This window comes from Puccinia triticina, chromosome 15A (genome assembly GCF_026914185.1).
Source record: "Puccinia triticina chromosome 15A, complete sequence".
Taxonomy (NCBI): Eukaryota; Fungi; Basidiomycota; class Pucciniomycetes; order Pucciniales; family Pucciniaceae; genus Puccinia; species Puccinia triticina.
Window position 1 is genome coordinate 3,617,214 of NC_070572.1, and position 12,471 is coordinate 3,629,684.

A 12,471-nucleotide genomic window follows, 5' to 3' on the forward strand; every position below is an offset into this window, starting at 1 on the left:
AGAATTGTATTAAATCCCAATAGTTTTATGGCTGACTTGAGACCCAAAACAACCTCATTTTTTAACCTTACTGATGCATCAATTGTGAATCACTTCTGAATGAGGTTCAAATCATATCTGAATCACTTATGACCAAGTTCACAATCACGTAGGGATAAGTTACTATTCCCATCCGGCTGACATCCGACCAAAACTCACATAAAATTCAGCGGTGGCACTCCCTGGGGAGTGGGAACATATCTCCCCTGGTGAGTGTACTATACACCTTGCCAAGTTTTTTTAAAAAAACTGCCCTAACCCCTAACCCCTAACCCCTAACCCCTAACCCCTAAAACCCAACCTCCAAAAACCCGCCCCCTAACCCCCAAATGGGGCCGCAGCTGCAAACCACTAGGCTAACAACCATTGGTTGTGCTGCCCAGATTTTGTGGCTAGGTTCCTACCAACTCAGCTCCGCCAGCCCGGCCAGCTCCAGCGCTCCTTTGGCTTTTAGCCAAAGAAAAATGCACATTTTTCTTTGGCTAAGAGCCAAAGAATTACAGTGCCACAGGTGACTCGTTGAGACTGGCATCATCATTGAATGGAGCTGGTGACGAAGGGGGTTGAGGGGCCAGAGGGTTGGGTGGCCCACCACAGTGTGGTCTAGGTATTGCTTGAGACAAATCGTTGGGAGGACCAGCCCTTTGTTGATTCCCAGCCAGGCCGTCTTGATGACTCATTTGAACTTTGCCAATTAGATGTACCATTGCCGGTCCAGTTTGGTTTGCTGTATGATGAACTTTGTAGGCCATCATCTTCCCAAGCAAAGGGTCCCAGGCCACATGTAACTGATCCGCGTTTTGAATTGGCATTGTGGCTGGAGTTTTTGGAAGACCAGAAGTTGGAATAGGTATAGGTTCTGGGGCCAAGGTTGCAGTTGCGGCGGACAATTGAGCAGGTGCTGAATTATCCCAATCAAAACCAGGGACATTCGGAGGATGGTAGAGATCAACCAAGCCTTTTTTCATCTGTCATATTCAAGCGTGGAATAATCAGTACTGTGTTTGCAAGGATAAAGAGTGGAAATTCCCCACAATAGCTTAGGCCCAGACGGTCAGTCAATTCGGATCAAGTATCATAAATTGTTTTGAGTTTTTTGGATTGATATAAGCGGAGACATCATGGAAACTCGTAAGATGTCCTTTTGGCGGGTGTTTTGATTTGATCATAGCAATTGTATCAAACATGTTGGACAAATGGGAAGCTCAAGCCAAGGGCTCCCAATCAACTGCGTCTGCGCCTGCCCGTATCAACGGTGGGCCGCTTTGCTACACTTCGCTGCAGGGCCACTTAGCGTTAGCGTAGCGGCAAAAAGTGCCCGCCCATTTTGAGTAGCATTAGCGCGCTGTTAGCGCCGCTACGCTGCGCTACGTTTCAGCGGCGCTAACAGCGCGCCAATTTTTTGTTAGTGTTAGCGCGCCGCTACAGTTACTACGCTACGCTACGCTGCGCTACAGCGCTTTTAGCGGAAAAAAAGGCCCTTTTTCAGCTAAAAGCACTGTGGTGCACCGTAGCGCGCGCTCTTTTGCGCCCTGCGTGTGTAGCGTTAGCGCAAATGTGCGCATCTGCGCTAACGCTACGCTAACAGCTAAATTAGCTGCGCACCCTTTGCGCTGTTTTTGGGTTGATCTTGTTGATGCATATATTGAATTTGTAGGCCTTGGGATCAGCAGATTCTTCAAGAAACTGAGTGAATAGATCTTCTGTGTTGATGTTGGCGTGGTCGGTCATCTGGAAAGAAGTCGAACATGGAACATTTGCATTCCAACTAAGCCGTCTTGCAGCATCTTGCATCTCAGCGCGTCTGGAAAACACATGAGCATCGAGCTGATGAATTGCCCTGAAAGCTGCTTGTTTGAAACTAGTTAGGTTATTGTTGTTGAGAGCCCAGAAGAAAAAGATCTTGCCCGGAGTAGACTTAATGTGGTCATACTTGGCATTCCAAGCACTGGGAGAGACCTTTCATTTATGCGACCCACAGGTTGAGGTTTTCTCTTCATTGGCAGCTATGTACAAGGCGTAGTTCAACATGATTTTGGTTTTGCCAGCATCATTGAGAATTCACACTTTGTTTTTCTTGGATTGCTTGCGTTGGACCGGAGCTGAAGCAGGGACAACAATATGGATAGAGCTGCCGGTTGATCCGTCATCAGAGGGGCTGCCAGGCAGAGAAGGAAGAGTATCTTTTATAGATGGAACCGGGGTGGCAAGTGAGGTGACACAAGCAGTTGAGGTGAGAAATGAGCGCTGTCAAGCAGGGGTTTCTTCGTTGTATTCCAACCCATTTTGAGAGCTGTCGTTGACAAATTCTGAGTGGGTTTGCATATTGTCAAATGCTTCCTTGGTCCAGTCATGTGTATCACCCGGCTGGGTGAAGTAGTCTAGCAACCAACCAAAGATCATAATATCAGCAGTGAGCGTTCATCAAAGCGGCAGAGAAAAGGTGGTAAGAAGAGGAAATAGAAAAACTTTTGGCCATGTTTTGGCCAGTATTCCATGAAAGACAACAATTGAAAAGGGATGGGTTGAAGCTCATCACTGGCTGGGCCAATTGGATATAGCAGGCAGGGGGACTGGCCGTTCCCCGCTGATCTTTGGTGGGTGAGAAAGATTTTGGGGGAGGGGGGAAAGCAAAAAAGATGAAAAAAATGGGGGAAGCAGCAAGCTTTTCTGATATAGCTGTATATAGATTGTGCCACTGTTTTTTTTTTTTCTTTTTGGAGAAAATTGTTGGGGAAACTCTTCATCTAAATTTCCACAAAAGTGTGGATTTACTATAATTATCACCATCCAAGAAAAACTCACGCAACTGACAGCAGTTGACATGCAAGATACTTTTGTGTAGCCTTTGTTCTAGCTCCACCCACGCACTCAACAGTCTTTTATTGCACAGTCACTGTGCATCATGTACAGTGACTGTGCATTGAAGCTTGGTCAACACAAGCCTTGGCTCTTGACAAAGGCTTGAGTAGCACCAAAACCTTCCCCAGCACTCTTGCATGTCAACTACTTGCAGTTGCGGGACTTTTTCTTTTGCCCCCCCGAGGAGGGAATTAGCTAAGTTAGCAGTGATAGTGGGTAATGTCAAATCAGAAGCACTTTTTTTTTAAAAAAAAACAGGAATCCGGTCCCGGGCTGTAATTCGGAGGGACCCGTCACCCGACCCCGGGGCCGCCTTCATGTCCCCCGGGTGGTCTCATGCCGTGACTGAGAAGTTCCTGGGGAGATATTGCAAGACAAGATCCGAGCAGAGAACCACCACATGGCTATCAAACGACCCAGGTCAGCACATCATAATCGAGGCGGGGACAAAGCCAGCGAATCACTCCCAATGTCACCCTCATCATCGTCATCTACCGATTCGGATAACCGGAGGGAACCCAAGCGGACAAAGAAAGCAGCCACACGCGACAAGGTCAACGCTCCCTCCGAAACATCCTCATCGCCATCATCTTCGGACGAAGCTCAAGACGAGCCAGAAAACTCAACAGACTGGAACCAGAAGGAAGGTTCCTCGGTTCAAAAGAAGAAAAATTCGACCTTGGCCGAACACGCCAAGCGCAGGCTTAGTGGAAAGTTTGGTATGGTTCGGAAGAGCATGAATTTCGAACAACCTTCGGTTCATTCATCCCCTGCCCGAGTTCCCGGTAACGGAAGGGTAGGCGCACTCGCACGAGCAAGGGAAAATCATGCAAAAGCGCGTCAAAGCATTGGAATCGCCCAAGACAATCCTTTGGTGATCAGTACTGAGGTCATGAATAACAACTATGACGAATGGATGAAGATGGCCACTGATAATGTGAATATAAGAACCGCAACTCGTTTCTCAAGTTATTTCCATTTCGACAACAATGCTGATCGAACTTTCATGATTTCGGTTTCGATTCCTGGGGTAGAAAATCAACGTCAATAACACGTGGTCGTTTGCTTTGATCGATTACTTCCACGACATGTCCCTCTTGCGGAATCCAGAAGCAGAGGGCGGAATCAACTTTCAAAAAGTAGGTCTCCACTTCGGATTTTCTGTTTTTCGTATTCTCAGCTTGAGGTGATAATTGTGCTTTTGGAAGTTGAAGCAAGTCGTGTTATAGGCATCCTGTACTCTAGATGGTTGCGTCAAAATCTGGACTTCTCGAGTTGATAGTGTGGCTACCGAGACGGGAAAGCTACTGTCAGGCCTTGCGGAGGAAGCCAACAGTTGAGGATGCCCTTCCTTGTTTTCTTGATCTCAGTCAAAGAACACCTCGGCGTGATGTGTCTAACAACCAGCAACTGCAACTACTGCAGATATTTCCAACCAGATTGATGGCGAAGACGATGAGGATGTCGGAGATGTGTCAGGACTCAAAGCGCCCAAAAAAACTCGAATTCGGGCAACCAATTCAACCTCACTGGTCGACTTTAATGAGAAAATCAAAGTCAAAGAACTGGAACTTGAATTCACAGTTGATCCCTTATTTAAAAAGACTTGTGCAGACTTCGACGAAGGTGGATCCGGTGGTATTTTGTGCGCCTATTCTGATCTCGCCTGGATGTGGATGTTCCGCTAATATCGCGACCCCCTTCGTCACTTCTCTTGTTCAATGGGCATATGCGTACAGAATGAGTCATTTGTCTGTTGACAGTTCAATGACTATCATTTTCGACGCCAGTGGAAAGCCATTTTCGCAAAACTCTGACGAGGATCAGGCGACTCGGGATATAGCAGAAGAACGTCCAACACTGCTGGATGTTTCCAAATTGAAATGTCAGTGATGGGGATGCGCCTGATTTGCGATTTCCTTCAATACCAGTGTGATTGACTTGTCCATCCTCCTCTCATCACAGCTGCGTTCCTGGATTCAGTTGAAGGCTTCCAGGCTCGGTCGATATGCCCTTGTCTGTCGAATTTCAAATTTTCTACATCGGACTCAACTCAATCCTTTGAAGGTCTTGCCGCGTTGGCCAACATCCTGGACAAACCTGAGGAGCCACCTGTTGCTCATGATACGCATGATGCGGGAAATGACTTCTTCGACACAAACGAGTCACCCAACCTCGGCGAAGATAATTTTCAGATGCCAGACCATGAAGACGGAGATGATGAGGGAGTAGATATGGGTGAAGCTTTCAATCCGAGTGGTATTCCCAATCAAAGAGACCTTTTCATGGCGCTCGTTGATGACAATTCGAAGCACGCTGAAGGAGGACAGAGCGTCTTCGGTCAAGAGAGTACCGGGATGTTCGATTATTTTGATAAAAGTATGAAGAAGAGCTGGGCTGGTCCTGAGCATTGGAAGTTGAGGCGGACTGTTGCTTTCAAATCCCGTGAGTCTCACCAACGACGTTGACCCAATACCAGCGGCTAATATTGGCATTACTAACAATTTACAAAACCCTTTACTTCTTTAAATTGATACTCAGGAGATGACGAGAACACAACGACAGTCAATCGTACCAAGCGAGAAAAATCGACGTTTTCATTTGATTTTCTAAAACCTTTAGAAAATGCTCGCAAGTCGATTTTCCAGGCTGGTTCTGCGAGCTTGACCTTGCCTGGATACAAGCCGCCGAAGCCCAAGTCACAGCGGAGAATGATCAAAAGGATTGTTGGTAGCAAGGCCGCTATTGGATCCAAGCAGATGTTGGAACAGCACTGCTTACCAGACGATATGCATTTTAATGCTTCCCAACTATTGAGATTTGACATGAAACCGAAGACTACGGTTCGTTCTTCGCTCATTTTCTATCATACATTCTTGGCATGTGGTGGATAGCATTAACATTCGCGTGAATATATAATTACAGTTCAATATGCGCGTAAAAGCGTCGGGTTCCTTGGCTCACCATCCTGGTGCTGATATCGATGAAAACTATTGGGCTCGCACTGCGGCAGCAGCTGCAGCGCAAAACAATCCAGACCAGACAAATCAAGAAGAAGGTGCGCAGAAGTTCTCTGCTGTATATAAGTTCTCAGAAGCTGATCGATGCGCGCATTCATAAATTTCTGAGTAGATTCCAATGATGCGATCCCATTCGCGACCCAGTTTTTCCAGGATGAACCGGATGATCAGCCTGATTTCGAAGAAGAGTTTGATAATCCAGTCGGAATGACAGTCAACCTCTCTGTTGATCCTGACGACACCACTATGAATGATGCTTCAAAGACCAACGAGGATGAACATGATCTGATTGCTGCCACTCAGAATCTTAACGTTCGCGCCAGACCTGAGTTCGTTAACTATGCTAAGAAAGCCAAGCGGGTTGATGTCAAGAAATTGAAGGAAAACATCTGGAAAGAACTCGAAGAGCTCACCACGGAAATGGAACTTGAAGCTGTTGAGTCACAAGTTTCTTGTATAGATGAATCTTCTGAGCACATGTTACTCATTCACCTAACACATTTAATGGATTATTTCAACAGAACGCAAATGATCATCACGGAGAGACTGAAGATTCTTTAGAACAAGAAGCCGAAAACTCAGAAGGCGACGGAGCGACAAAGAAAAAGAAGACAAAAACATTTACTAAAGTGATCAACGGGTTAAGGTCGATGTACCCACGAGAGAAGATGGAAGAGATCAGCACATCGTTCTGTTTCATATGTTTACTTCATCTAGCTAACGAGAAAGGTCTAAGCATCCAATCAATCAACCATTCAAATCAGCAAGCTCTACCTTTAGATTCCTCCACGCTCGATGATGGTAACATAGATGATTCTACTCCGCTTCAACCAGATGATTCCAAGTTCGTTGGTCGATTGGAAGAGTTAAAAATATTGAAAGGCAGCCTTTGAATTTTCTCAGCCATCTCAATGTTTTCCACCTTTGTCTTCCTTGCCATCACTTTTTGTTTTCCTCCATTCGGATGATCGTTTGTTGTTCCCCCTCTGCCTGTTTTACACGCTTTTTTTTATATGTTGAATTTGTTGAACTTCGTAAGTGTTAGTTCAAATGGAAGTGGAAATATGATCAATTGTATCTGTGAACTCAGTTCGAGCCATCTTCTATACTGAACTTAACAAAGTCCCTCCCTGTGCTCGCGGGGCGCGAGCACCCTTCGCGCCTCCTCGGAGAGGCTTACCTCTAATGTCACATCATTGGCCCTACAGACTCGAGTTTATCTTGTAAAAAACAGTATATATTTTTTTGAAAATGATTTAAAAACTGTAGTTTGTGGTTTCAAAAAAACCTGATTAGACAGACTTGTAGCCTGCTATCTCAGCTTTCCTTCCGTGTATTTTTAGCTTACTGCCCCTCATAATTACTAGCCCGATCCACCTACTGTGGACTGGTTCTGAAGGAGCTCGCGCGGGCTCATGGTTACAGAAATCCACCATTTTAACTTTGAACACTTAGGGTTCTCAAAGTTGAAAACATACAAATGTGACATACTGCCATACACACCTTTTTTGCAGGGAAGCGTTTGACAGCCCCTGCAAATAAAGTTGTATTTTTGCATGACATATGCCGCTATGTTGCAACTTTGAGAACCCCAACTACATCACCAGGAAAATTGTCCAACTGATGATCAGCTTTTGTACCCAGCTCATTCTCATCTTTTTTGCCCAGCTCATACTCAGCTTTTTCACACAGCTCACTCTCAGCATTGGAATAAAGCCTTTTGACCAGTCCTTGCCCAACTGATGCTCAGCTTTGTACTAGTCCTGGCTCAGCTGATGCTCAGCTTTGTACCAGTCCTTGCTCAGCCTTTTCCTAGTCCTGGCCCAGCTGATGCTCAGCTATGACCCAGTCCTGGGCTAGCTGGCCAGCTGATGCTCAGCTTGCTGAGTATCAGCTGAGCCAGGCCAGGGACAAAGATGGGCATCAGCTTGGACAGGACCAGAGCTGAAAAACAGCTAGGCTAGGGCCAAAGCTGAGTATCAGCTGAGCCAGGGCCAAGGCTGAGCATCAGCTGTGACAGGGCCAAAGATGATTGATCATCAGGTGGCCGGTGCCAACGCCGTACTGGGGCCAGGACTTCAAAGGCTGAATGAGCATCTCAAAAAAAACACCACAACTTCAAGGCAGTGGCCTTGAAATTCAATAATCCCCTCCTGGGCATGAAGCACCTGCCTCCAAATGAGGGACTTTGAAGCAATGTAGGATTTGGTGTGTGGCATGACAGGTATGCACAAACACAGCTTTTTTGTTAGGCTATATCTTTGTCAAAAATCATCCAAATGTATCCATGAAATATATAAATTGTAGCCAAAAAACTCAGCTACATTCTTGTATGTTTTGAGCCACTAATTTCTGACAAAAAACCAAAAGAGATGGGAGCTTCAGCTTTTCCCCCGCAAAGGCATGCATTCTGCAGCCACGCGGCCACACAAAATGGCAAAATGCTGGTCTTTGGATGCTATGGTGAAGGGTGATCACCAAAAATTGACAAGGAGAAAGGTAAGACCAAGGCCATCATCTTTTCCATGCCAACATAACTGGTATGGTTTAAAGGTTATTCAATTTTTAAATCTTCTCTCCCAAATTCAAAAAACCTGTGAGGACAAAAAACTTCATTCTTTCCTACAAAGGTCCGTCCTTTGAAGGCAAGGGACATAGCTAGGTTCGGGTGACCTAGCTAGGTTTGTAGTGTCCTGCACCATGGGCTTCAATTTTGAAAAATTGCTACTTTTTACGGAAAAAAGGAAAACTAGGGGAAGATTCAATTGTTGAAATATTTGGGCTCAAGGCCACCTTTTGGTGATGCTCATTTTTAGTCTGAAGAAATATTGAGAGACATGAATTTTGTACTATGGTAAAGGCCTTGAGGTTTCTGCTCAATCTAAACCTGTGAAAATTACTCCAAAATCCTAAGTAGGGTGGGCTTTGGGTCCAAGCAGCTTCTGGTTTGAGGCCAACACCCTGCTTGAGCCTATCTTAGCAAAAGTGCTGTCTTCAAATGGCCAGGTATGGGCCTCAGGCTGGCACAAAGCACCCTTCCAAATAATAGGTCCTGACACGCGACTTCCGGCCGGTAGCTCAAGTGAACATAACATTGGTGTAGCTTTCTATCCTCCTGGCCCTCACCTTACTTCCCCCAAATTTGACTGCACTTTACGTTCTGCATGGGAGTGTCTGGAGGTGAAGAGCAGTGGACATCAGTAAATCCTATGTCAAGCAGTTAATTATCTTTGTATTACATAGTGAATTGAATGTGGCAATGCTGTATGGGGCGGGTGATAGTGGCAAGGGGGGTAAGAGTAGGAAGGGCTGCGACGGGGCTCATGGACCCTAGTGCTTCGGAACAAAGGAAGACGGCGAAGTTTGCTAAGCGGCGGAATGAACACTCCCGGATCTAGTTCACATCATGGCCAGAGTGAGATCACATCAGCTTTCATACCAACGCAAACAGGAAGAAAGTCCGGCCTATCATTCCCCATGATCGCCTCTTCGCTTCTCCAGAATTACATAAAACAAGAAGATAACGGATGGCAACTGTAACCTCACATTCTTCCTTCCCTTTCGTTTCTCCCATCGCTCAACTCCCATGCGGCTTTCCATCCATCGTCAGTTTTGAGAAGAGGATTTTTGAAGGTGTTGAAACTGGACCCTAATGAGGTGTATCTGAGAGGGAAATTGACTCATAGCACGACGCGGAAAATAAGTAGATGTGGGCAATTATAATAGGGCTTGAGCGATTGAATCGGAGGAAATGCTGACCCAGAGTTGTATAGTTTGCACCAGTCAACTTCAAGTTTTTGCAAGAATTCCCAAATATGTGCATAGTCCCAGTCTAGGATTGGATGAACTCTGATGATCGAAGGCCAATCCGAATCGGTTGGATCGAAATCAGTCAAACTGCCTGTGGATGAAGGAGAAGGATAGATAAATCAACTAAAGACATCACTAGGCGCGTGTCTTTGATTGTTCTTTTCATCGACAGCGATCATTATGCTGAAGATGAAAGATGAAACGAAACAAAGAACCCAGAATGATGCAGTTGGAAACAGTCAACAGTACGCTTTTGCAAGTAGGGGACGATGACTTACCTCCATTGGGATCAGTCGCCCTGGTCCCAATCAAGATGGCTTGAATAGATGGACGTTCGGCAAGAAAGGCACTGAGTCCATTCTTCAAGCTGTTATCCACTGTCATCAGATCAATATTATAAATTTCCTGACACTGATTCACGAATTCGTCAACTTCTGCGAAGGGGGATTGACAACGAATATAGAGCCCCGAGATTTTCAAGTTGGAGTCCGGCTCAGATGAAGCTGAGATCGAGGCGTTCCGATACAACGCTGCTGCAAACAAATGCACAAGAACCGTGGCTAATAATAACGGAAAAATAAGCTTCTTGTTAGGACGAATCACTCGGAGTTTTCAGGTATGTTTTGCATTAAACTTACAATCTTTTCCACCATTGAAGCTGATAGATAGTCCATCAACTCTGATTATGTCAGGGAAGCCCAGGGGGACATTGCAGGTAGATGAAATGGACAACACAGGACGTTGGAATTAACGAGTGATGTTGATGTTTTGTTGGAAGCACGCTTGTTATTTTAGAGTGGAAGGGAGAGAGGAAGGATTAGGCAGAGGCCCGGTAAGTTTACCCAAAACGGACAATAGCCAGTTCGATTATTTCGAGTGCATGCTTAATCTGGAGGGAGAGCCGAGTAGGCGTTGAGCTGTGAGCCAGTTGATAGACCCTGTCCGCATCTGATTTCCCGAAACGACTGCGAAGTGAGTCTGAGTTGGTCATGTTCTTCGCCTATCGTGTGGTTCGGCTCCGGCTTCGTAGGACTGCCCTTGTCCAAACCCCCGCCTGGCCTCGCCGCCGCCTCCTGCGAGCCGGGAAGGGGTTAGACTTAGAGCATCTCGAGTGTGAAAGTCGACCAATCGGTGTGTGAGAGTCTGTGAAACCTTTCAAGGTGGGAAGGATCAAACGGGATAGGAAGGACGGAGAGCCCCAGCTACCAAGCCACCTACTACGCGTCCCTCGCCTGCCCCGCGCACAAGGTGCGGACTCCCGTCAGGGGAGGGTGGGGCGTTGGATGCAATCTCTGGCTTCTGTTGTCAGACTCAGAGCCCCATTTACAGTTGCTTTTTGCAGGTGGCCACCCCCAAAACCCCCACTTCCCAAGGAATGTGACCCCCCTCCCCAAGACCGTTGAAAGGCCTGCTTTTCCTCTTCATATTAGTGGTATGCATGTCCACACTGCACTCCTTTCATGAGCTGGAGCTAGATTCAAAGAAGGTTTGTTGAATTTCAGTCCTGTTTCCACTCATCCCTAAAATCCCTACACTTTCTCCTCCCACCATTTCACCCTATTTATCCTCCTCTACGGGCTTGTTTTCAGATCAAAGATATTCTACACTTATGAGTCCACATATTATGGTCTGCTTGTATTTAGTGGTCATGTTTGCTCACTGTACTAGCCTTGTTGACTTTGCTCCTTGCCTAGATTAGTTTGTCAAACTTTCCCAAATCCTTCTTATCCTCTTGTGTGCGCACTCTCTGCTGGGGATATTGATGTACCTTTTGACATGTTACAATGAGTTGAGAAGTTTCTTATTCATTATAATTTTTTATTCATTTTATTCTCACCCACAAGTTGATACCATGTACATAGTCTATATAACCATAGCCTAGTCCAGAGTAATCAACTCTTGGTCTCTCCTTCTTTTTCCACTCCGCATCTGCCCGCATCCAGTGTTCCATCCACCATCACCGCCCCTTTTCTCAAGCACCCTCAAGAGCTCTTCTCTTTCTCCTCACCGGCAAAGAGTCAAAATCTAAATAAGGTTGCTTTCTGCCAATCCTTTCAGCTGATGCAAGCAAAAAGCAGTGTTTCACTGTCATTCCAATAGATTTGTACAGTGTTGTACACCAAATATCTCTCCATATGGTTCATGTTTCTCTGCGGTGGGTGTGGTAAGGGTGTGGGTGGTACCTGGTAGGTGGTGTGCACTATATCACCCTCACAGTGTCAAGATCCAGTTTCACCAGGAAAAAAAGTAGTCACTTGATGGCAAGTGACATGATGCAGCTTTGCTTTCTGTTGTAGTGTGGGGTGGACAAACTCCACATTTGGAGTATCTGGAGACAAGAGGAGGTCGGGGAGGAGCAATGGAAGATCAAGGTTTTTAGCCACAACAGATTAAGATTCAACTTCTCTTCAACTTAGCTAGCCTCTTAAATACCTTTGACCATTGCATGGTAGAGACCAGACGAGACCAACCAAAACTAGCAGGCTTACTACCTCCACTGACAAGAGTGAAAAGGCCCAAACAAACCAAGGCATATAAGGAACTATTGGCACTCCCACCTTTACCTCCTTCACCGACGCTTGAAAGCTTCCCTTCTGCTGCGGATAAACGACCTCCGTCCCCATTTATTTCGACCGTTTCTTTCATCTTTTCTCAGTATCTCACTCAACACCATTGACCTTTTGAACCGATTTGCCTCCCGCCAGCGTATTGACCCCAAGACAACCGTAAACGGGAATCC

The 12,471-nt window shown here is 46.0% G+C and overlaps 2 protein-coding genes across 2 annotated transcripts; one reads left to right on the forward strand and one right to left on the reverse strand.

Annotated features, from left to right (window-relative positions):
• Window positions 1-3,301: 3,301 nt before the first annotated feature.
• PtA15_15A351 (uncharacterized protein) lies at window positions 3,302-6,814 on the forward strand (the record flags this gene model as incomplete). The annotated part of the gene is made up of 10 exons (XM_053163549.1): window positions 3,302-3,838; window positions 3,936-4,040; window positions 4,131-4,236; window positions 4,327-4,546; window positions 4,641-4,786; window positions 4,867-5,346; window positions 5,443-5,744; window positions 5,827-5,959; window positions 6,034-6,356; window positions 6,443-6,814. The coding sequence occupies 10 exons, from the start codon at window positions 3,302-3,304 to the stop codon at window positions 6,812-6,814; spliced, it is 2,724 nt and encodes a 907-aa protein (XP_053027513.1).
• A 2,473-nt stretch (window positions 6,815-9,287) lies between these two features.
• On the reverse strand, window positions 9,288-10,722 carry PtA15_15A352 (uncharacterized protein; the record flags this gene model as incomplete). Its single annotated transcript, XM_053163550.1, has 6 exons — window positions 9,288-9,315; window positions 9,468-9,584; window positions 9,681-9,822; window positions 10,010-10,291; window positions 10,370-10,410; window positions 10,574-10,722. 6 exons carry the CDS (start codon window positions 10,720-10,722, stop codon window positions 9,288-9,290), a joined length of 759 nt encoding a protein of 252 aa, XP_053027514.1.
• Window positions 10,723-12,471: the final 1,749 nt, after the last annotated feature.